General features: G+C 45.9%; 2 protein-coding genes across 13 annotated transcripts in view; one reads left to right on the top strand and one right to left on the bottom strand.

The window, feature by feature from the left end:
• Nucleotides 1–21,870, top strand: part of LOC129047362 (mitochondrial intermediate peptidase-like) — a 50,892-nt gene that overhangs the window by 19,091 nt on the left and 9,931 nt on the right. Inside the window, exon 4 of one of the 7 annotated variants that reach the window (XM_063715086.1) lies at nucleotides 5,446–10,307. The exons of the other annotated variants lie outside the window; for them this stretch is intronic. Within the exon in view, the coding sequence (XP_063571156.1) occupies nucleotides 5,446–5,475 (30 nt within the window). The 3' untranslated portion in view covers nucleotides 5,476–10,307. Of the gene's footprint in view, nucleotides 1–5,445; nucleotides 10,308–21,870 lie in introns of those variants that run through there. 7 annotated transcript variants of the gene reach the window in all.
• On the bottom strand, nucleotides 284–20,211 carry LOC112128615 (nuclear pore complex-interacting protein family member B4). 6 transcript variants are annotated; one of them, XM_054529363.2, is made up of 10 exons: nucleotides 19,753–20,211; nucleotides 14,322–14,450; nucleotides 10,830–10,929; nucleotides 10,528–10,666; nucleotides 6,409–6,469; nucleotides 6,264–6,299; nucleotides 6,127–6,188; nucleotides 5,915–6,009; nucleotides 4,677–4,747; nucleotides 284–2,925 (listed from the first exon to the last, which is right to left on the bottom strand). In XM_054529363.2, the coding sequence occupies exons 1-10, from the start codon at nucleotides 19,816–19,818 to the stop codon at nucleotides 1,228–1,230; spliced, it is 2,457 nt and encodes an 818-aa protein (XP_054385338.2). In that variant the 5' UTR covers nucleotides 19,819–20,211; the 3' UTR covers nucleotides 284–1,227. The 6 variants fall into 6 exon arrangements, with proteins under 6 accessions (XP_054385338.2, XP_054385336.2, XP_054385337.2 ...); XM_054529361.2 differs by having other exon boundaries at nucleotides 4,677–4,750; nucleotides 19,753–20,190; XM_054529362.2 differs by lacking the exon at nucleotides 19,753–20,211 and adding an exon at nucleotides 18,015–18,545 and having other exon boundaries at nucleotides 4,677–4,750.

The following is a 21,870-nucleotide window of genomic DNA, read 5'->3' as shown; positions in this document are numbered from 1 at the left end:
GCTTTGTTAAACAGATACTTGAAGGCAGCATGCTCTTTAAGAGTCATCACCACTCCCTAATCTCAAGTACCCCGGGGCACAAACACTGCAGAAGGCCTCAGGGACCTCTGCCTAGGAAAACCAGAGACCTTTGTTCATGTGTTTATCTCCTGACCTTCTCTCCACTATTATCCTATGACCCTGCCATATCCCCCTCTCCGAGAAACACCCAGGAATCATCAATAAATACTTCATAAAAAAAAATTTTTTTCTGGAATTCACATTTTAAAAGTAAAAAACCCAACAGGTGAATTTAACTTTTATTTAACTCAATATATCTAAAATACCAAATATCATTTCAATATATAATAAATATAAAATTACTAGACTATTTTACAGTTTTTGGCCTTATGGCTTTGGAACGTGGTGTGTAATTTAAGCTTATAGCACATCTCAATTTGGACTATCGCATTTCAAGGCTCGGTAGTCACCTGTCATTAATGGCTACTGTATTGGGCATTAAAAATCTAAGAACTTGTCTTCTGTAGTTTTCCTACATAGGGAGATAATTTCTGGGCAGTCTGTTGTCAGTATATGGCCCTTTGAAAATGATGCCTAGTTGTTATTGAAACAGAATAAATTGGCCATTGGGCATTTGGTACAAAAAGAGAGAGAAAAAAAAAAAAGAGCTTACTCTATACAGGCATTGGGGGCTAAGCAGTGAAAAAAATCTAAGCACCTACACTCAAGGAGTTTATAGTCAAAGTGACTGAAATACAAATAAACTAGCAGTTCTAACAGTGAGAAAAGCTTAGGGTTCTGGGAGTGGGGGAGTGATGAAAAAATGCGTATCATATGATAGGTGCACAATCAATACTTAAATGAATTTATTGTTGTAAAAATGATCAATAAATTGAATCAACAACACACCAGGCCCCTTCCTGCCACAGAATAAAACAAAAAACAAAAAACAAAAAAACACAAAACAAAACAAAACAAAAAACAGTCAAAACAGTCAGGAGTTTTCTTGAGTCTCCTGATATCATCAGCTCGATGAAATGGTACAGGTCTCAGGTGACACTGGATGGGAGGTGTTTGTGGTCTCAGAAAATCATCAACTGGAGGTGGAACAGGTACCAGAAGAAACTCGGGAGGTGTCTTGAGGCTCAGAGAATCATCAACTGGAGAAGGTGGAAGGGGTGTGAAAAAACAGTCGGGAGGTTCCTTGGGTCTCCTAAAATCATCAGCTCAAGGAAATGCTATAGGTCCCAGGCGACGACGCTTGATGGGAGGTGCCTCTGGTGTGAGAAAATCATCAACTGGAGGTGGAAGGGGTACCAGAAGACACTCAGGAGATGTCTTCAGGCTCAGAGAATCATCAACTGGAGAAGGTGGAAGGGGTGTGAAAAAACACTCAGGAGGTTCCTTGGGTCTCCTAAAATCATCAGCTCGAGGAAATGCTACAGGTCCCAGGCGACGACGCTTGATGGGAGGTGCCTCTGGTGTGAGAAAATCATCAACTGGAGGTGGAAGGGGTACCAGAAGACACTCGGGAGGTGTCTTCAGGCTCAGAGAATCATCAACTGGAGAAGGTGGAAGGGGTGTGAAAAAACACTCAGGAGGTTCCTTGGGTCTCCTAAAATCATCAGCTCGAGGAAATGCTACAGGTCCCAGGCGACGACGCTTGATGGGAGGTGCCTCTGGTGTGAGAAAATCATCAACTGGAGGTGGAAGGGGTACCAGAAGACACTCGGGAGGTGTCTTCAGGCTCAGAGAATCATCAACTGGAGAAGGTGGAAGGGGTGTGAAAAAACACTCAGGAGGTTCCTTGGGTCTCCTAAAATCATCAGCTCGAGGAAATGCTACAGGTCCCAGGCGACGACGCTTGATGGGAGGTGCCTCTGGTGTGAGAAAATCATCAACTGGAGGTGGAAGGGGTACCAGAAGACACTCGGGAGGTGTCTTCAGGCTCAGAGAATCATCAACTGGAGAAGGTGGAAGTGGTACGAAAAAACAGTCGGGAGGTTCCTTGGGTCTCCTAAAATCATCAGCTCGAGGAAATGCTACAGGTCCCAGGCGATGACGCTTGATGGGAAGTGCCTGTGGTGTGAGAAAATCATCAACTGGAGAAGGTGGAAGGGGTACCAGAAGACACTCGGGAGGTGTCTTCAGGCTCAGAGAATCATCAACTGGAGAAGGTGGAAGGGGTGCGAAAAAACACTCGGGAGGTTCCTTGGGTCTCTTAAAATCATCAGCTCGAGGAAATGCTACAGGTCCCAGGCGACGACGCTCGATGGGAGGTGCCTGTGGTGTGAGAAAATCTTCAACTGGAGAAGGTGGAAGGGGTACCAGAAGACACTCGGGAGGTGTCTTCAGGCTCAGAGAATCATCAACTGGAGAAGGTGGAAGGGGTGCAAAAAAACAGTCAGGAGGTTTCTTGAGTCTCCTGATATCATCAGCTCGATGAAATGGTACAGGTCTCAGGTGACACTGGATGGGAGGTGTTTGTGGTCTCAGAAAATCATCAACTGGAGAAGGTGGAAGGGGTACCAGAAGACACTCGGGAGGTGTCTTCAGGCTCAGAGAATCATCAACTGGAGAAGGGGAAATTGGTATGAAAAGACCCTCGGGAGGTGTCTTGAGTCTCGGAAAATCATCAGCTCGAGGAAGTGGTTCAGGTCCCAGGGCACACTCGTCTTGAGGTGTCTCTCTTTTCAGAAAATCATCAGTTGTAGAATGTGGTTGAGGTCCTAGTGGACACTGTAGTCGAGAAAGAGTCAGCGGTCTCAGACACCCTTTAACTGATGGACGTGGTTGACCTCTCAGATCACACTGAAAAGGAGGAGGTAGCTTGTGGCCCATCCTTTTTCTTAAAGTTTCAGCTGGGAGGTAGGGCCAGTAGGGCAATCCTGAGGAATGATGGTGCTCCACTGCCGCCATCCTGACCTGTAGGGCCAAAGGAGGAAATGTTTTCACACATATTCATTTGATGGACAAAATTACCGCCACCAACACAGGCTGCACCTTCTGTTGCTGGTGATAGATTTTTGCACCTTTCCACCCTCCAGGTTTCAAAATAGCAGTATCAGTGTCATAATATCACCCTTCCACTGAGTACTGCCCACAGCTGGGGAGTAAAGAAAAGTCATTGGGACACACTGTTGTCTCCACATGCCACTGTGTCTGTTTGCAAATGTAGGCAGACTGGGGTCCTGCCCCAGGGAAGACAGAGTCATAACAGAGTAATAAAGAAGCATGTTTGAGACACAGGAGTGTCTATGTCTATCCTCATTCCTCCCTCACAGCCATCACCAGAGCATGTTTCTTGCACCAGGTCAACAGAGAGTAAGAGAGGCATGAAAAGCCCATTGTCCACACATGTTGCAGCTTCTTTTTGGAGAATGTTTTCCAGGCCTTTTATGTTCTGTCTCTGATTCTCAGAACTCTGCAAGGTCAGTGTGACCACCCTGCTCCAAGTCTAAGAAAACAGAGGTTTCCAGAGGAAAGAGAAATTGTGCCCAGGGTCACACAGCTTGCAAGAGGCAGAGTGGAAGTAGATTCCAGCTCTGCCTGCGGGACCCTCTCATTTCCCTTCTGTTTCCCTTCTTGACAAAGGATCTTCTTCACTCTGGAGGTGCCACCCATGAGAACAAAGAGCTCTGGAGAGATGTGGATTCCTGAAGAGCTTCAGGGGAACTGGGAGAGGGATTTCTGACAGAACAATCTTACCTCAAGAAGTCAGTTAGACATGGCTGTAATATTTCTTTTCACTCCCAGGTAATACCAAATTGTAAGTGCACTAGGACATAAAGAATACTTTTGTCCATGGAAAAATGAGGTGAGAATTCTAAACAAAGCAAGTTTGAAAACTGTGTTTCACTTCAAGTGTACAAGTCCCATCATGTGTAATCATAGGACTCGGCAGCTTTTCAAGGTACAGAGGCCACAGAAGAACCAGCTTAGCTGAGCATCATTTAAGGCCTTCATTTGGAATTGTCCCTGTAGGTAATAAGTTACATTCACTCTTCACTAATTTACAGTCAGGGCCTATTTGCTATTACAAATATGGAACCTCTGACAGAATATTAGATCAGGGGCCCCATTGGGTGGGTATGAAGGTGTTTTTGCACAACACGGTTACCAACAGGGATGGGACTGTGATGAACTATGGAATTGGCCTTGTCAAAGAGCATTCAAAATTGCACAAAGCACAAATTAATGTTAGATTAATGCGTTTTCACTATTTTCACTTCTGGGAATACAGCAGATATTTCAAACGTTAATCACCTACATTATAGCAGAATGCAAACAAAATCACAGCAAAAGAAAATCCCACATATTTCGGAAATGAGACCCCACAACATCTTGGGTAAGGTGGATCAGTCAGAGTTCACCGCGCCATGAGACCTACAGTACTGGAGGTCAGTGGTGCCTCCTCGTGTTATTTCTGGAAACAGAACAGTAAAAGCCCTTCAGCCCTCGGTCCCTGAGCTTTTATGGATTCTGGAGGTGCCACCAACGATGATCAGCTGGGAATGGAGAAGCCTGAAAGCTCATGGAGATTTTGCTTCTCAAGAAGTCGAGACAGAAAAGACACCACAGAACCCACAGAGCAGAGGCCAGGCCAGGAGAGGGCATTGTCGGAAAAGACCAAAGTGTCCTGATATAAGAAGAGTGAAAACGTCCCCAGCATTTACCTTTGTCTTCTCTGTGTTTTCAGCTGGGACGCCGTTGCTGTTCCTCATGGGAACCAAATGAGGTCCTGAATCTGCTAAGGGCCAGAGAAGGGAATGGGGCTAAATCTGGCTTGCATGTTCTGTGCAGAATAAGAAACCCTCCACACCCTCCGCTGCCATCTCACTCTCTGCCACACAGGTCCCTTACCAGAGGCACAGGGTTTATTGACCACATGCCTCAGAGGACTCTGGAGCCCTCTGGAGCCTCATCCTTGAGGAAGATACCACAGAGCCCTGGTCCAGGGGTATTCTTAACTCTCAACAGGCTGTGAACAGGTCGGGCTCTAACCAGCTGGAAATGAGCTCTAAATCAGTACATATCAGAGGAAATCACTCATCATGTGAGCACAGACTCAAAATGAAAATAGGAACAGCCATGGTTGGAAGAATATCAATAAACCCTGGACAGGAACAGCACTGCTCCTCTTCTTCAAGCCATAGGGACATTTAAAATTCTGTGGATTCATAGTTAATCTAACTTTCATACCTGGCCAGGTATTATCAATACTTATGAACAGAAATGGACATAAAGAGATGAACAGTCATGAGAAAAGGTAAGAGCTACAGAAATTAACTGGAAAGTTTTAGGGTTACACTTCAAATGTTAGAAGAGTAGGATTACATAGAAATTTAACTTACTAATGGAGTTATATAGTTGACAATAAACAACTTAAACAAAAAGAATGAAGGAAGTTCCAAAAAGTGTAAATAAATGCTTCTTTTCTTAAAGCAGATCTCAAGCTACAATATTGATCCATGAAGACACGGCCAGAAAATCTCTGCTCTCATCAGCACATGTGGCTCCCATTCTAAAGTGCTATTGTTGTTTTCTCAAGGGAAAGAAAAATAAATCCTTCACACTGAGTCAAGATGGAAACGGGAGCTGGCCCATCTGCCTTCTAGGTTCATCTCCTCAGTTAAAAGTAACCAAGACATCAGGGTGGGGCAACGTCCACAGTCAGTGGAGTGGCCTGAGCTCCACCATTCACAGGGGACTAGCCAAGAGCCATTCAGCTCGGGCACCTGAGAAAAATAGGGTCCTGCCACCCAGCGAGACAACTGTTCTCTTTATAAGTGCTTGGAATTGTTTCCAGGAAACATAACAATCACCCCACCCGAGACCTCATCCCCAAAAGGAGAAGCAAGGTGTGTGGATTGTGCAGCAGAAATTAAGCAGCTGCCTCACAGCAAGCTCCTACCCCTCCAGAAAGGGTTCTCTAGGCCCGGTCGTCCCTGGACTGGCTCCTGACTCATGTGTCTCTCTGGCACTCTCTGCTTTTGCCTCATTTGACACCTAGAAGACAGAGAAAGAATTGACTTGAAGAATTAAAACACCAAGTTCTTTACTAGATGCTCAAAGCTTTATCTCAAAACAAAAACATCCTTTAAAATGTCCATCACAATGACCTACCTGTGCTGCTTGTAGGCAGCCTTCCTCTCTGCCATCCCCCTTTGCAAGGCTTGAGCACAGAGCTGTGGGGAGAAAAATACATCCATGTCCTGACCTGGCAGACTATGTCCAAAAGCAAGGAAAACAAACAAACTTACTGAGTTGGCAAGAGGCTTTCTTGCAGAAGGGGTGATCTGAAAAAGCCAACACATGAGAAATTGAATGTTGAGAGAGTCTAAGGGCCGTGGCATCATCTGCATCAGCACTGAACTATCGTGCAACTGCGGGGAGGAAGCTCCTTACTTTGCATCTGTAGTAGTCCTCTGCCCGCCGCCGCAACTCTTGCGTGCGTTGAAACAGTTTCCTATGGATTACAATCACTTTCATCAGATAAAGCACCACTTTCAGGATGATTTTAAATAATCTGCCATTTTCTGTTATCCTCACAACTGTACCCTTACACAATCTATCTATACCTAGAAAACGTATTTCAGATGGCTATAAGAGGCTGATGCCTGTAATCCCAGCACTCTGGGAGGCCGAGGCGGGTGGATCACGAGGTCAGGAGATTGAGAACATCGTGGCTAATACGGTGAAACCCCATCTCTACTAAAAATACAAAAAATTAGCCGGGTGTGGTGGCAGGCACCTGTAATCCCAGCTACTCGGGAGGCTGAGGCAGGGGAATCACTTGAACCTGGGAGGCGGAGGTTACAGTGAGCCAAGATCACGTCATTGCACTCCAGGCTGGGTGACAGAGCGAGACTCCACCTCAGAAAAAATAACAAAAACAAAAACAAAAACAGTACAGTCTGATCCAAACTGTTGCTGTATTGATTCCTCCTCTTTTGCTTACTGCCTGCTGACTTCTGAGTTGACAATTTCCTTCCCCATTCTCAGTATATCCCTAATTCATCCTTCATTGAGCATCTTTTATCATAAAGCTCTATTCTCTTTGTATTAATATCCTTGCCATGTTTCACAGGGCAGAAACAGCTGGGCTTATAAACAGGCATAGTCCTTTTGAAGGATGTGGTTGATCCTACAACAACACACTTTCCTAAGGATGACAACAACTCACTCCACCCCTAGAATGGCTGGTAACTGAGTTTCCACACAGTCTAGCTGGCAATGGGGTCAGGAGACGTTTTGCTACTTCACATCTTTTGGTCACTGGTAAATCTTAAGGTACTTTGTTTTCTGTTTTGTCAACTCTCTCTCTCTGGATATGTCTTCTGACCATTTGTTTCTATTTCTGCATTTACTGGGTCTAAACATTGTACAAAGGTTAAAAACAACACTCCAATGGGGGTTTCCCAAGAGGGGGGGTTTCCCAAGAGGGTGGGGTTCAGTTTCTGAACTCAAGGTAGGTATGTATTTCTTTCATATCCAATTTCCCATTCTCCTCTGCCTCTGATAGCTGCCTCTCATTTTCTGCTTGCTCACATTCTTTCATGTTTTGTTTCCTGAGATTAGAAGGGAGGGAAATGCACACACAAGATCCACCAGCCCATGTGGGATTCCCTCTGCCCTTCTGGCATCCGAAGGCTGTGATTCAAAGATCCCCCCTGCAACCTTCCCATAAATGAACCAACTGATTCTCACAACCAAAGGGAGAATTGACACCTCCCATTGAGGGACAAAGAAAAATCACACTCTGGCCTGCTGGCAAGTCACCTGTCATTTCCAGCTCATCTTCATAGTTCTATAGTTAGTCCTATTCTTTAGTAAATAAAGACTATTAAAAGCTTCTATGAGGTGCACTATGTGTGTCTCTGGGGTCAGTCTTGTGCTTGACACAGCGAAAGCTCATTTTAGTTCAGTGTGAAAAACCAGACCTCACCAACTCATCACAACTAACTCCATCAGAAGCAGAGGATTGCTCCCTCATCTGACTCCTCCTGTGGGAGACCTGATTCTCAGTCAGAGGCTGATGCTGGAACTGAGACCATCAGCCATAGAGAGATCCTTCCAGAATATGGTGTCATTAACCCTGCAGTTCACTACTGCACTTTGCCATGATTCAGGACTGGAACTCTTGTCATCGACTTTAAAGATCCTGGTTGAGAGAAAAGGCAATCTGAATGCTGGGTGCATCTATTGAACTAGAAATGATCGGAATGGCTCCTAAGTCAGGGTGTTATGTCCTGAAAATAGATGACAACTGCAAACCATCCACCCTGGTGTTGACTGACTTTAACAAGGTTCAGTTCACAGAGAGTGAGGGCAGAAAAAGGAAATGGCCTAAAAAGTTAAGTTTGCTGTGTTGCCCTCACACCACTTGATTCATGGTCCTGATCCTAAGGACCTCACCTGATACTTGGTTTTATAGGAAGGAGTGTAAAATTCCCAGAACGCTAGGAAGCAGGGACAAAAACACTTCAAAGAGAAAGTTAATGAACTTGTTTCTGACCACAGGGCATCCTTCAGCACATGCTGTCTGGAGTGGCCTCAAACAAGGAGTGTGTGGTGAGGTGCTGAGAATGCAATGGGAGCAGGGTCCTGTCCCCACGCTAAATGAGCTCACAGATTAATGCAAATGAGAAGCCAGTGAGGACCTCACTACTCCTGCTGTGCACTTGGGAACTACAAACACAAAACCTGACTCTGGAGGGAAGCTAAGGAAGCATTCTAATCTTGAGTTGGCATAAGTGCATCTGAAACTTCCAATCTCCGATGAGAACAATGGGGGACACCAAACAGAATATAAAACCCATGATTGAATACATCAAATTGCTAACATGGCAGTAAACAGACATGAGGTCAAGATGGAGAAGAAGGAAACCCAGGACGAAAGACATCCTCACATTTGGAACCCATTTCCCTGAGTTTCATTGCTGAATTCCAGAAGGGACTACTGAGATGCAAAGAAGCAGAGCAGCTTTTGCACACATGCATGCGATTAGATGAAAAACAAGTGGATTGAGGGTCTGCCAATGAAAGCGACCCGTACTGAAGTCCACTGGCTCTGGTTGAGACCCAGAAGAGTCACACATCAGAACAGAGGTGGATAGGAAATACCTGGCCTTTGTAGGGACTGAGCCTGCACTGACGACCTCAATTGCAGCCTGTATGGAGGACCCCTGACCATCCCCCAGAAGTAGACTCCCATCTCTTCTGCAGCAAGATAACATGCTACTAGGCCTCAATTCATTGCTAAATATTTTTAAACAAGTATCTCACATTTAACAAAAAAAAGATCAGTCATATGGCAGGAAAATACAATGTAATATGAACAAAACATGAAAGACTGTGAAAATGAATCTGGAGGTGACCCAAGCATTGTATTCAACAATCCAGGCTGGGTGTGGTGGCTCACGCTGGGAGGCTGAGGCAGGCGGATCACCTGAGGTCCGGAGTTCAAGACTAGCCTGGCCAACATGGTGAACCCCTGTCTCTACTAAAAATACAAAAATTGGGCTGGGCATAGTGGCTCACGCCTGTAATCCCAGCACATTGGGAGGCCAAGGTGTGTGGATCATGACGTCAGGAGTTCTAGACCAGCCTGGCCAATATGGTGAAACCCCACCTCTACTAAAAATACAAAAATTATCCGGGCATGGTGGCCTATGCCTGTAGTCCCAGCTACTCAAGAGGCTGAGGGATAAGAATCGCTTGAACCTGGGAGGCAGGGGTTGCAGTGAGCCAAGATCACCCCACTGCACTCTAGCCTGGTGACAGAGTGAGACTCTGTCTCAAAAACAAAAAAAAAAATGGGCTGAGTGTGGTGGCACACACCTGTAATCCAAGCTACTTGGGAGGCTGAGGCAGAATTGCTTCAACCTGAGAGGCAGAGGTTGCAGTGAGCCAAGATTGCACCATAGAACTCCAGCCTGGGCAACAGAGCGAGACTCTATCTCAAAATTAAAAAAAAAAAAAAAAAGGCTGGGTGTGGTGGCTCACACCTCTAATCCCAGCACTTTGGGAGGCTGAGGCAGGTGGATCACCTGAGGTCAGAAGTTCGAGACCAGCCTGAACAACATGGCGAAACCTCATCTCTAGTAAAAATACAAAAATTAGCTGGGTGTGGTGGTGGGCTCCTGTAATCCCAGCTACTTGGGAGGCTGAGGCAGGAGAATTGCTTGAACCCAAAAGGCAGTGAGCTGAGATTGTGCCATTGCACTACAGCCTGGGCAACAAGAGCAAAGCTCCGTCTCAGGAAAAAAAAAAAAAAAAAAAAAAGAAAGGAAAACCAATGCCAGTACTAGCACCTCCTCTTCCCCCGAAAAAATTACAAACAAGAATGTAGGAAGGGAAAGGAATTATACAGATTAAACTAATCAAGCAGAAAGGACAAACTCAGTTTTGAACCCACTGAATTTGCCACAAATATTGTAGAAAATATTCTCAAGGACTTTAAAGTTGTCTACTTTGATTGGCACATGGTTCATACAACAGTATTTGTGTCAAGGCACATCTTACTTTTTTTTGGCAGTCTTCCTATGTCCATTGATTTTGTAATGACTGTTGACCTTCCTTGTCACCTTATGGACTTTAGCTTGAACATTGTCTTCCATATGTCTCTGTGAAGTAAAGAGGTCTTCCAGGCCAATTTTAATTCCTGGAAAGGAAGAAACCCTTTTCTTTGTGTGCATACAAATGGACCTCGGCCCTTGGTGAGAGTGAGGAGAGGAGAAGGTGAGAAACCTGAGGGCAAGAAGCTGTTCTTTCCCTTTCCAGGGCAAACTCATTTCCACACTATGGGGACTCTAACAGAGCCATACCTTCCTGGCTACGGCTATTGGACCTCCAGGCTTTCCGCTGTACATCCGTGGATCCGTCGTGTACATTTTGTGACTTTAAGACTGTCTTGAGGAAAGACACCTAGGAAATAATAATTTAAGAATGATGGCTGGGCACGCTGGCTCATGCCTATAATCCCAGCACTTTGGGAGGCCGAGGCGGGTGGACCACGGGGTCAGGAGTTCAAGACCAGCCTGGCCAAGATGGTGAAACCCCGTCTCTACTAAAAATACAAAAATTAGCCAGGCATGGCAGCGGGCGCCTGTAATCCGAGCTACTCGGGAGGCTGAGGCAGAGAACCATTTGAAGCCGGGAGGCGGAGGTTGCAGTGAGCCGAGATCACCAAGAGGTGGTGCATGCCTGTAATCCCAACTAGTCGGGAGGCTGAGGCAGGAGAATCACTTGAACCCAGGAGGAAAATGTTGTAGTGAGCTGAGATTGTGCCATTGCACTCCAACCTGGGCAACAAGATTGAAACTCTGTCTCAAAAAAAAAAAAAAAAAAAAAAAAAAATTGGCCAGGTGCAGTAGCTCATGCCTGTAATCCCAGCACTTTGGGAGGCCGAGGCAGGTGAATCACAAGGTCAAGAGATGGTGACCATCCTGGCCAACATGGTGAAACCCCGTCTCTACTAAAAATGCAAAAATTAGCTGAGCATGGTGGCGCATGCCTGTAGTCCCAGCTACTCGGGAGGCTGAGGAAGGAGAACTGCTTGAACCCAGGAGGCAGAGGTTGCAGTGAGCCGAGATCACACCACTGCACTCCAGCCTGGTGACAGAGTGAGACTCCGTCTCAAAAAAAAAAAAAAAAAAAAGACATGCATATACTTCACACAACTGAACTGTACACTTCAACACGGTTAGATGGTAATTATCATGTTATAAGTATTTTACCACAGGTTAACATGTTTCACAACTTGAAAAGGAAGTAATTACCTTCAGCTCTCCGAGTTCTAGAATTTGTAACATTTCACCCCCTGCTCCTTCCTGATCTGCACTGGAGCATCTTCCTTCTATCCCTGCTCTACTCAGAGTCCACTTTCCCTTCCCTCACATCAGCTTCATTGAGGCTGGTTTGAACCTAACGCAAAACATTCTCACTAATGACTGAATTCCCACCAAGATTTCCATATTATCACAGTATGCTTTTAATCTTCTAAGATATTAAATATTTGCTCTCATCATAGCTAAAATGCAATGCAAATCCCATCTCAGATGTGGGTCAGATACCTATGAATCTCCTGAGGTAGTCATCGAAATAACTTTTTTTTTTTTTGAGACGGAGTGTCACTCTCACCCACGCTGAAGTGCAGTGGCGCTACCTTGGCTCACGGCAAGCTCCACCTCCCAGATTCAAGCGGTTCTTGTGCCTCAACCTCCCAAGTAGCTGGGATTACGGGTGCCCGCTACCATGCCTGGCTAATTTTTGTCTTTTTAGTAGAGATGGGGTTTCACCATGTTGGCCCATCTGGTCTTGAACTCCTGACCTCAAGTGATCCACCTGCCTCAGCCTCCCAAAGTGCTGGGATTACAGGCATGAGCCACCACACCTGGCCTGAAATAATATCTTTCAAATTCTTTGCAGAATTTGTTCTTTTCTGATTTCTGCACATAGGATAAAAAACAAAACATGTACTAGGATTTCGAGAGAAGCATGGGTAATCTAAAAAGATGAAAGAGCAACCACATCTATCCCACAGCTACTGCTAGATTTCATAGGAAAGGTAGCTGGCCCAGTTTGGAGCTAGGAGGAATGTCAAACACATGAAGAAATGAGAAGCAAGGAAATGCCATCATGCATGAATGCTTCATGGCACCCATGATGTCCCTGCTTAGGAGGTAGTGGTATAGATGACTAGATGATAAGGACAAAGATGAGAAGGTGTGAAGTTTTCCAAGTCCAACAGCTCAACTGAACTTTCCTAAATGGAATTTTAAAAAAGTGGTAAATTTAAAAACTTCCCCCGGCTCACGTGGTGGCTGACGCTTGTAATCCCAGCACTTTGGGAGGCTGAGGCGGGCGGATCATTTGAGGTCGGGTTTTGAGACCAGCCTGGCCAACATGGTAAAACCCCGACTCTACTAAAAATACAAAAATTAGCTGGGCATGGTGGTGGGCACCTGTAATCCCAGCTACTTGAGAGGCTGAGGCAGGGGAATCACTTGAAGCCAGGAGGTGGAGGTTGCAGTGAGCCAAGATCACACCATTATACTCCAGCCTGGGCAACACAGGGAGACTCGTCTCAGGGCTGGGGAAAAAAAAAAAATCTTCCTCCAATTTATACCAAAAATTCTCTCTTCAGGATTAAGTGGCATAGAGAATGTTAAATGTTCCTCGATATCTTCATAACTCATATATTTTCTGTTTTCTACATATCTTGAAAGGCAGTGCCAAATGACGTGTAATTATCTAGGTGGTAAAACTGAAACATACTTCCTCTTCCCTTGAATATAAAAAAGCATTGTGGTATTAGTACTTTTATCTTGGATCATTGTTCAGAAGGAGGTTCAGCCCCCAGACAACCACATTTTTACTGCCATGAATGGCAAGAGAAAATGTAGAGCTCAACTTACCCAATGGAAAAAAGGCTCAAAAGACAAATTATGGCACAACTTAGCAGCCACATTCTTACCAAGTACAGACTTTTGACATACTGATCTCTCTCCAGTTGCAACTGGGAACATGCACTTTGAATGATGTCATTCAAAATTACCCTGCCCAGACACACTTTTCATTGATTCTCTGGAGGGCAGTTCTAAGAGATTCTCTGGGGCTTTCTCTGCATCATGAGATGCAGTGCAGTTCTGCCCTTCACCTTCTGGCAGTTTGTCACCTCATCCCTATGACCTCAGAGGAACTTTGTCTCAGGCCAATTGTTTGTTCCTTGAGCTCTTCCATTTCCCCTAAAAATCATTTGCTGCCCCTCTAAATAGCCTACATCTCCATCTATCTCCCTCTTCCCTCAGAAGAGGGTGCTCTTTAAGCATCAACCATCCAGCCCTTCTAGCAGTCTCATTTTTCAGCTGGTTCCCATGTTTATGCCTGTTCTATGTTTTTCTTCTCCTGTTAAGCTGTCTGTTGTCAGCTCATTTCTGCAGTGAATCTTCAGAGAGGAGACTGGAAGCTTTCCTTCCACCCATATGGTAGAACTATAGAGCAGAAGAGTTTAGAAAGAATTTCCTATTTAAGTGATGAAACCTCATACTCCATTTCTAATAAATAACACTAAGGTTAAAAAAAGTTATTTTTGACCAAAAGCTCTGTTGACATTTTATTAAACAAACACCAACCTATTTAATTTTCATAATGTAAATGGCAGATATTTTCATAATTCTTATGCTAATAAATCATTTCCCTGATTTTTTGGGTAAAACCACATATTCATAATGAAGTCCAGAAACGTGAATTGTTTTAAATAATTTCTTCTTATTTGTGATTACAAGTATACCTCTACAGAAAGTTAGTATACTCACACAAAAGCTAGTTTTCCAGAGGAAAATAGCAAGTGTAGAAATTCCCAGAAACACAATAATGATAACTATCCAAGGAATTCCACAAAAGTCAGTCCCAGGATGAAAATGATCAGGTGGAGAATTGATAACCTGGAATAATAATAGTTGAAATAATGAAAAGGTCAATGACACTGACAATATTTCACTCAGAAAGAATCATCCTTAGAAACCGTCAACCTCCTCCAAAAGGTAACCACATCCCTCAGATATCACCATGGGATTCCATTGCTACAAAAAAGAACAGAAGTTAGAAGTCTCATGTTTTTCAGATGGCTGGTAGTGTTTTTAGGCATTGCAAATGTGGGGTGTCATCTTTCTTGGTATAAAGCAGGGATATCCAATCTTTTCGCTTCCCTGGCTATATTAAAAGAAGCAAAGTTGTCTTGAGCCACACATAACATACACTAACACTAACAATAGCTGATGATCTAAAAAAAAGCTCCCCCCCCCCTTTTTTTTTTTTTGGAGACAGTGTTCTGCTCCGCTCAGTCGTCCAGGCTGGAGTGCAGTGGTGCAATCTCGGCTCACTGCAACTTCCAGCTCCTGGGCTCAAGCCATTCTCCTCCCTCAGCCTCCCAAGTAGCTGAGATTACAGGTCTCTGCCACCATGCCCGACTAATTTTTGTATTTTTAGTAGAGATGAGGTTTCACCATGTTGGCCAGGCTGGTCTCAAACTCCTGACAGGTGATCTGCCTGCCTCAGCCTCCCAAAGTGCTGGGATTACAGGTGTGAGCCACCGTGCCCGGCCATTTTTTTGCTTTTGTTTTTGTTTGTTGTTTGTTTTTGAGATGGGGTCTCACTCTGTCACCCAGGCTGGAGTGCAGTGGCGTGCTCTTGGCTCATTGCAATCTCTGCCTCTCAGGTTCAAGTGATTCTCCTGCCTCAGCCTCCTGAGTAGCTGGGAGTACAGGTGCCTGACAGTGCACTCAGCAAATTTTTGTATTTTTTGTGGAGATGGGGTTTTGCCATGTTGGCCAGGGTGGTCTCAAACTCCTGACCTCAGGTAATCTGCCCGCCTCAGCCTCCCAAAGTGCTGGGATTACAGGCAAGAGCCACTGCGCCTGGCCAAAATCTCATAATGTTTTAAGATTGTTTACAAATTTGTGTTGAACTGCGTTCAAAACTGTCCTGGGCCACATGCAGCCCATCACTCATGGGTAAGACAAGCTAAGTATAAAGTAATTATCTTATCTTTTCTTTTCTGTTTTGAGACAAAGTCTTGCTCTGTTACCCAGGCTAGATTGCAGTGGCATGATCTCAGGTCACTGCAACCTCCGCCTCCCAGGTTCAAGCGATTCTCCTGCCTCAGCCTACTGAGTAACTGGGATTACAGGTGCCTGCCACCGTGCTTGGCTAATTTTTGTATTTTTAGTAGAGACAGGGTTTCACCATCTTGGCCAGGCTGGTCTCCAACTCCTGACCTCATGATCTACCTGCCTAAGCCTCCCAAAGTGCTGGGAATACAGGTGTGAGCCACTGGGCCTGGCCAGTAGTTATCTCTTCTTTAAAGTTATTTACTTGTTTTTTAAATTGATGTGTAACATTGGATGCATTTATTATATATCACATGATAAAAGAATCCCTCTAAATAATACTTCTCTCTTGGATTATGTGAATCTTTGTCATTTAAAGCTCAGCATAAGTAAAAAAAAAAAAAAAAAACAATGAAAGGATTACTTCATTCACAAATGAGTATCAAATTTTAGTGCTTAAAAATTAACAAGGTGGGCCGGGCGCGGTGGCTCATGCTTGTAATCCCAGCAATTTGGGAAGCCGAGGTGGGTGGATCATGAGATCAGGAGATTGAGACCATCCTGGCTAACACGGTGAAACCCCATCTCTACTAAAAATACAAAAAATTAGCAGGGCCTGGTGGCACGTGCCTATAGTTCTAGCTATTCGGGAGGCTGAGGCAGAAGAATCACTTGAACTGGGGAGTCAGAGGTTGCAGTGAGCCGAGATTGCACCACTGCACTTCAGCCTGGGTGACAGAGTGAGACTCCAGCTCAAAAAAAAAAAAAAAAAAAAAAAGAAAATATTACCATGGAGATCATGAAAATGGCATGAATAGTGTGGGATTTCTCTAAGATTGTTGATATTAATTCCATTAGACTCTTATGTGAGTGAAGACGAAGACTTTCCCTGAGTAAGTTCAGACAGTTTGTGATAGCATTTCTACATCGATTCCTCAGGATTTAACTGTATATTTTTGAAAACATCTCAATTTTAAATGTTTCTTTCAAGATGGTGAATTAAACAGAGATAGCCCTTCAACAGGTTGAACTCAGCATATGCTGAGTGTGAAATGCAAATGATGGAGTTAGAGAACCATACAACAATGTTAATGATTCAGAAACATGGTGTTGAGCAGAATAAGGCAGACACAAAAGAGTACCTATGCCATGGCTTGCATCTGTATACGTGAAATTCCAGAATAAACAAGCTAACCCATGATAAGAAAGAGACTGGCCGGGAAGAGTGAGAGTTCACTTTCTGGGGTGACATAATAGTTAGATCTTGGCTGGGCACGGTGGTTTACGCCTGTAATCCCAACGCTTTGGGAGGCCGAGGCGGGCAGATCACCTGAGGTCAGGAGTCCAAAACCAGCCTGACCAACATGGAGAAACCCTATCTCTACTAAAAATACAAAATTAGCTGGGTGTGGTGGCACACGGCTGTAATCCCAGCCACTCGGGAGGCTGAGGCAGGAGAATTGCTCGAACCTGGGAAGCAGAGGTTGCGGTGACCTGATATTGTGCCACTGCACCCCAAAGGGCAACAAGGGATATTGTGCCATTGCACTCCAGCCTGGGCAACAAGGGAGAAACTCTGTCTCAAAAATAATAATAATAAAATAAAAATAAAAATAAAAATAATCAAAATAAAATAATGTAGATCTTGAACGGGGGTTGGGTTATGCTGGGGTACGTACTTTCCAAAGTTAGTAAACTTACACTTAAGGTTATATATTTTGGCCAGGCGTGGTGGCTCACGCCTGTAATCCTAGCACTCTGGGAGGCTGAGGCAGGCGGATCACGAGGTCGAGAGATGGAGACTATCCTGGTGAACATGGTGAAACCCCGTCTATACTAAAAATACAAAAATTAGCCAGGCGTGATGGTCTGTGCTTGTAATCCCAGCTACTCAGGAGGCTGAGGCAGGACAATTGCTTGAACCCCGGAAGCGGAGGTGGCAGTGGGCCGAGATCTTGCCACTGCACTCCAGCCTGGGTGACAGAGTGAGACTCTGTCTTAAAAAAAAAAAAAAAAGTCGTCAAACCAGATGACACAAATCAAATGATATTTCACTTTGTTTTGGTCCATTTTGTTTTTTTGAGAGAAGAGTGCAGCGGGGCCATCTCGGCTAACTGCAACTTCCAGCTCTTAGGCCCAAGCGATCCTCCCACCTCAGCCTCTCCGGTAACTGGGATAACAGGTACGCACCACCAGGCCCGACTAATCTTTTTTGGAATTTTTTGTAGAGATGGGGTTTCGCTATGATGCCCTGGCTAGTCTTCAACTCCTGGACTCAAGTGATCTGCCCACCTCGGCCCCCTAAAGTGCTGGGATTACAGGCCTGAGCTGTGTAACTTCATGCCGCATGACACAGCCTGGTAACAAGGAAGAAATCCCACGGGTCCAGCGTCTACTCACATAGGTGGGGTGATGGCTGATAAACCCCAGCAGGAGGAGCCAAAAGAGCAGCCACCACACCAGCATGTCCTGGTCCTCTCAGGGCGCCCTGAGGCGGCCAGGACAGAGGCGGGGGTGGCTTAGGGCGGGGGGAGGGAAGGGGATGGGGACGGGGAGGCAGAGGGAAGTGGGAGGGGAGGGGAGGGAAGGGAAGGGAAAGGAGGAGAAGGGGGCTGTTGGGCACCTGGAGGTGGAAGAGGAGGAGGAGGAGGAGGAGAAAGGGGTCTGGGAAAGGATCCGATTCAAATTAAGTTCTCAAGCGCTGGTGGAAGGTTTAGCTACAGGTCACGGAGAAAGTCAATCAGGGAAGCAACAGGACGCGCAGGGCAAGGGAGCGTGAGGCTTAGGAGCAGTTAGATGGAGACCAAGGTTCTGCTTTCCACCAAACCTTCTTCGGTCTGGGCCCTCTCTTAGCAACCCCGGGATTTTATACTCCCTCTCCACCAATCCCTGACGCTGGTGGTGCTGCCTCACAATGGACATCCCATGAGTGCCCCACCATGCCAATGCCCCCTCCCCCATCTCAGCCCCCCACCTCCTCCCAAGGACAGGTCCTCTCTGGAACCTTCACAAACCTGATTTCTGGTCCTCCCCAACCAGCTCCCTGTCCCTGCTTCTGGGCACTCCTTCCTTCCTGAGCTCACAGGGTTCCTCAAGGTCAAACATGGAGAAACCCTATCTCTACTAAAAATACAAAATTAACTGGGTGTGGTGGCACACGGCTGTAATCCCAGCCACTCGGGAGGCTGAGGCAGGAGAATTGCTCGAACCTGGGAAGCAGAGGTTGCGGTGACCTGATATTGTGCCACTGCACTTCAATGGGCAACAAGGGATATTGTGCCATTGCACTCCACCCTGGGCAACAAGGGAGAAACTCTGTCTCAAAAATAATAATAATAAAATAAAAATAAAAATAATAAAAATAAAATAATGTAGATTTTGAACGGGGGTTGGGTTATGCTGGGGTACGTACTTTCCAAAGTTAGTAAACTTACACTTAAGGTTATATATTTTGGCCGGGGGCGGTGGCTCACGCCTGTAATCCTAGCACTTTGGGAGACTGAGGCAGGCGGATCACGAGGTCTAGAGATGGAGACTATCCTGGCGAACATGGTGAAACCCCGTCTATACTAAAAATAGAAAAATTAGCCAGGCGTGGTGGTCTGCGCTTGTAATCCCAGCTACTCAGGAGGCTGAGGCAGGACAATTGCTTGAACCCCGGAAGCGGAGGTGGCAGTGGGCCGAGATCTTGCCACTGCACTCCAGCCTGGGCGACAGAGTGAGACTCTGTCTTAAAAAAAAAAAAAAAAAAAAAGTCGTCAAACCAGATGACACAAATCAAATGATATTTCACTTTGTTTTGGTCCATTTTGTTTTTTTGAGACAAGAGTGCAGCGGGGCCATCTCGGCTAACTGCAACTTCCAGCTCTTAGGCCCAAGCGATCCTCCCACCTCAGCCTCTCCGGTAACTGGGATAACAGGTATGCACCACCAGGCCCGACTAATCTTTTTTGGAATTTTTTGTAGAGATGGGGTTTCGCTATGATGCCCTGGCTAGTCTTCAACTCCTGGACTCAAGTGATCTGCCCACCTCGGCCCCCTAAAGTGCTGGGATTACAGGCCTGAGCTGTGTAATTTCATGCTGCGTGACACAGCCCAGTAACAAAGAAGAAACCCCGCGGGTCCAGCGTCTACTCACATAGGTGGGGTGATGGCTGATAAATCCCAGCAGGAGGAGCCAAAAGAGCAGCCACCACACCGGCATGTCCTGGTCCTCTCAGGGCGCCCTGAGGCGGCCAGGGCAGAGGCGGGGGTGGCTTAGGGCAGGGGAGGGAAGGGGACAGGGACGGGGAGGCGGAGGGAAGTGGGAGGGGAGGGGAGGGAAGGGAAGGGAAAGGAGGAGAAGGGGGCTGTTGGGCACCTGGAGGTGGAAGAGGAGGAGGAGGAGGAGGAGAAAGGGGTCTGGGAAAGGATCCGGTTCAAATTAAGTTCTCAAGCGCTGGTGGAAGGTTTAGCTACAGGTCACGGAGAAGGTCAATCAGGGAAGCAACAGGACGCACAGGGCAAGGGAGCGTGAGGCTTAGGAGCAGTTAGATGGAGACCAAGGTTCTGCTTTCCACCAAACCTTCTTCGGTCTGGGCCCTCTCTTAGCAACCCCGGGATTTTGTACTCCCTCTCCACCAATCCCTGACGCCGGTGGTGCGGCCTCACAATGGACATCCCATGAGTGCCCCACCATGCCAATGCCCCCTCCCCCATCTCAGCCCCCCACGCTCCTCCCAAGGACAGGTCCTCTCTGGAACCTTCACAAACCTGATTTCTGGTCCTCCCCAACCAGCTCCCTGTCCCTGCTTCTGGGCACTCCTTCCTTCCTGAGCTCCCAGGATTCCTCAAGGTCACTCTTGGCGACAAAACATAAAAAACAAATGATGGCAGGACGGCAGGAAGAACCTCATACCCAAGCAGAGTGCTAGGTTTTACAGCCCCCGCTCAGCCATTCATATCCTAAGCAACAAAACATCAGCAGGATGCGGAAGGTCCCAACAGTAAACCATCTCCATCACATCCATGTAGCCATCAGGCCATCAACATGTATCTCAGGGACAAATGTTGTAGATACGCTCATTTTAAGCATGCATGGTACATTTACAAAAATTAACCTGACTTATTTTGTTCCAGCAAATCTCAATATATTTTAGAGCAATCAAATCACACAGCATGTTTCTGATCATATAACTGTGCTAGATGTCAATGATTAAAAGCTAACTCAAAATTATTATTTGCTTGGAAATTCAAAGTGCCCTTATAAGATATAAACATAAGAAAGAATCCAAAATGAAACAAGATTGCCTTTAAACTCAATGATAAGATCATAACATGGCAAGAAAATGTCTCCCTCTGGCCTGGGAATTCCACTTTGTGGCACAAGGTTGTGTGATCTCACATCACCCCTAACCCACCTAGACATGTTAACATCTGAAACAGAGTGATGATGTCACTTATCTATATCATCTTACTGCCTGTGTGTGTGGACTTTAAATTCTGAACCCAAATGAGGGGGAGAAAACCAAGTTGACTTTCATGATTGACCTTTCACGGATGTCCAAGAAATCTGCATTTCAAGAAACAAATTTCATCAGCTTCTCTCCTAGGGTATTTGGCCACAATACCCAGAGGGCTTGGCAGCATCATGAGTGATGGGTGGGGAGCACCAAGCAGGTGGGCAGGACCCAGGGCCTGGTGACCAGGACAGACCCCCACTATCCATCACCTTTGCAGGCCCTGTCCTCAGCTAAACTTCCCAAAGGCCTTCTTCTGCCCGATCACACAGAGTGTGCCCAAACTCACTCAGGCCTCTGGCAGTTGGACACAATGTCTCATGCCTGTAATCACAGCACTTTGAGAGGCTGAGGCGGGTGGATTATGAGGTCAGGAGTTCAAGACCAGCCTGGCCAAGATGGTGAAACCCCATCTCTACTAAAAATGCAAAATTAGCCAGCATAGTGGCGGACGCCTGTAATTCCAGCTACTCAGGAGGCTGAGACAGAGAATTGCTTGAACCCAGAAGGCAAAGGTTTCAGTGAGCTGAGATCGTGCCACTACAATCCAGTCTGGGTGACAGAGCAAAACTCAAAAAAATAAATAAATAAAATAAGGGGCCGGGCACCATGACTCATGCCTATAATCCCAGCAATTTGGGAAGCTGAAGTAGGTGGATCATCTGAGGTCAGGAGTTGGAGACCAGCCTGAGCAACAGGGTGAAACCCCGTCTTTACTAAAAAGGCAAAAAATAAATCAGGCGTGGTGGTGCACACCT

Source organism: Pongo abelii, chromosome 14, assembly GCF_028885655.2.
Source record: "Pongo abelii isolate AG06213 chromosome 14, NHGRI_mPonAbe1-v2.0_pri, whole genome shotgun sequence".
NCBI classification, from domain to species: Eukaryota; Metazoa; Chordata; class Mammalia; order Primates; family Hominidae; genus Pongo; species Pongo abelii.
The sequence above is the reverse complement of the archived record's forward strand: the minus strand, read 5'-3'. Positions and strand labels throughout refer to the sequence as shown.

Coding starts and splice junctions, on each gene's coding strand:
- LOC112128615 (XM_054529359.2), bottom strand. CDS start 19,818: ATGCCGGTGTGGTGGCTGCTCTTTTGGCTCCTCCTGCTGGGATTTATC. Junction 10,930..14,321: donor TCTGGAAAACTAGCTTTTGT/GTGAGTATACTA, acceptor ATTATTTCCTAG/GTGTCTTTCCTCAAGACAGT. Junction 6,010..6,126: donor GCTGCCTACAAGCAGCACAG/GTAGGTCATTGT, acceptor TCTGTCTTCTAG/GTGTCAAATGAGGCAAAAGC.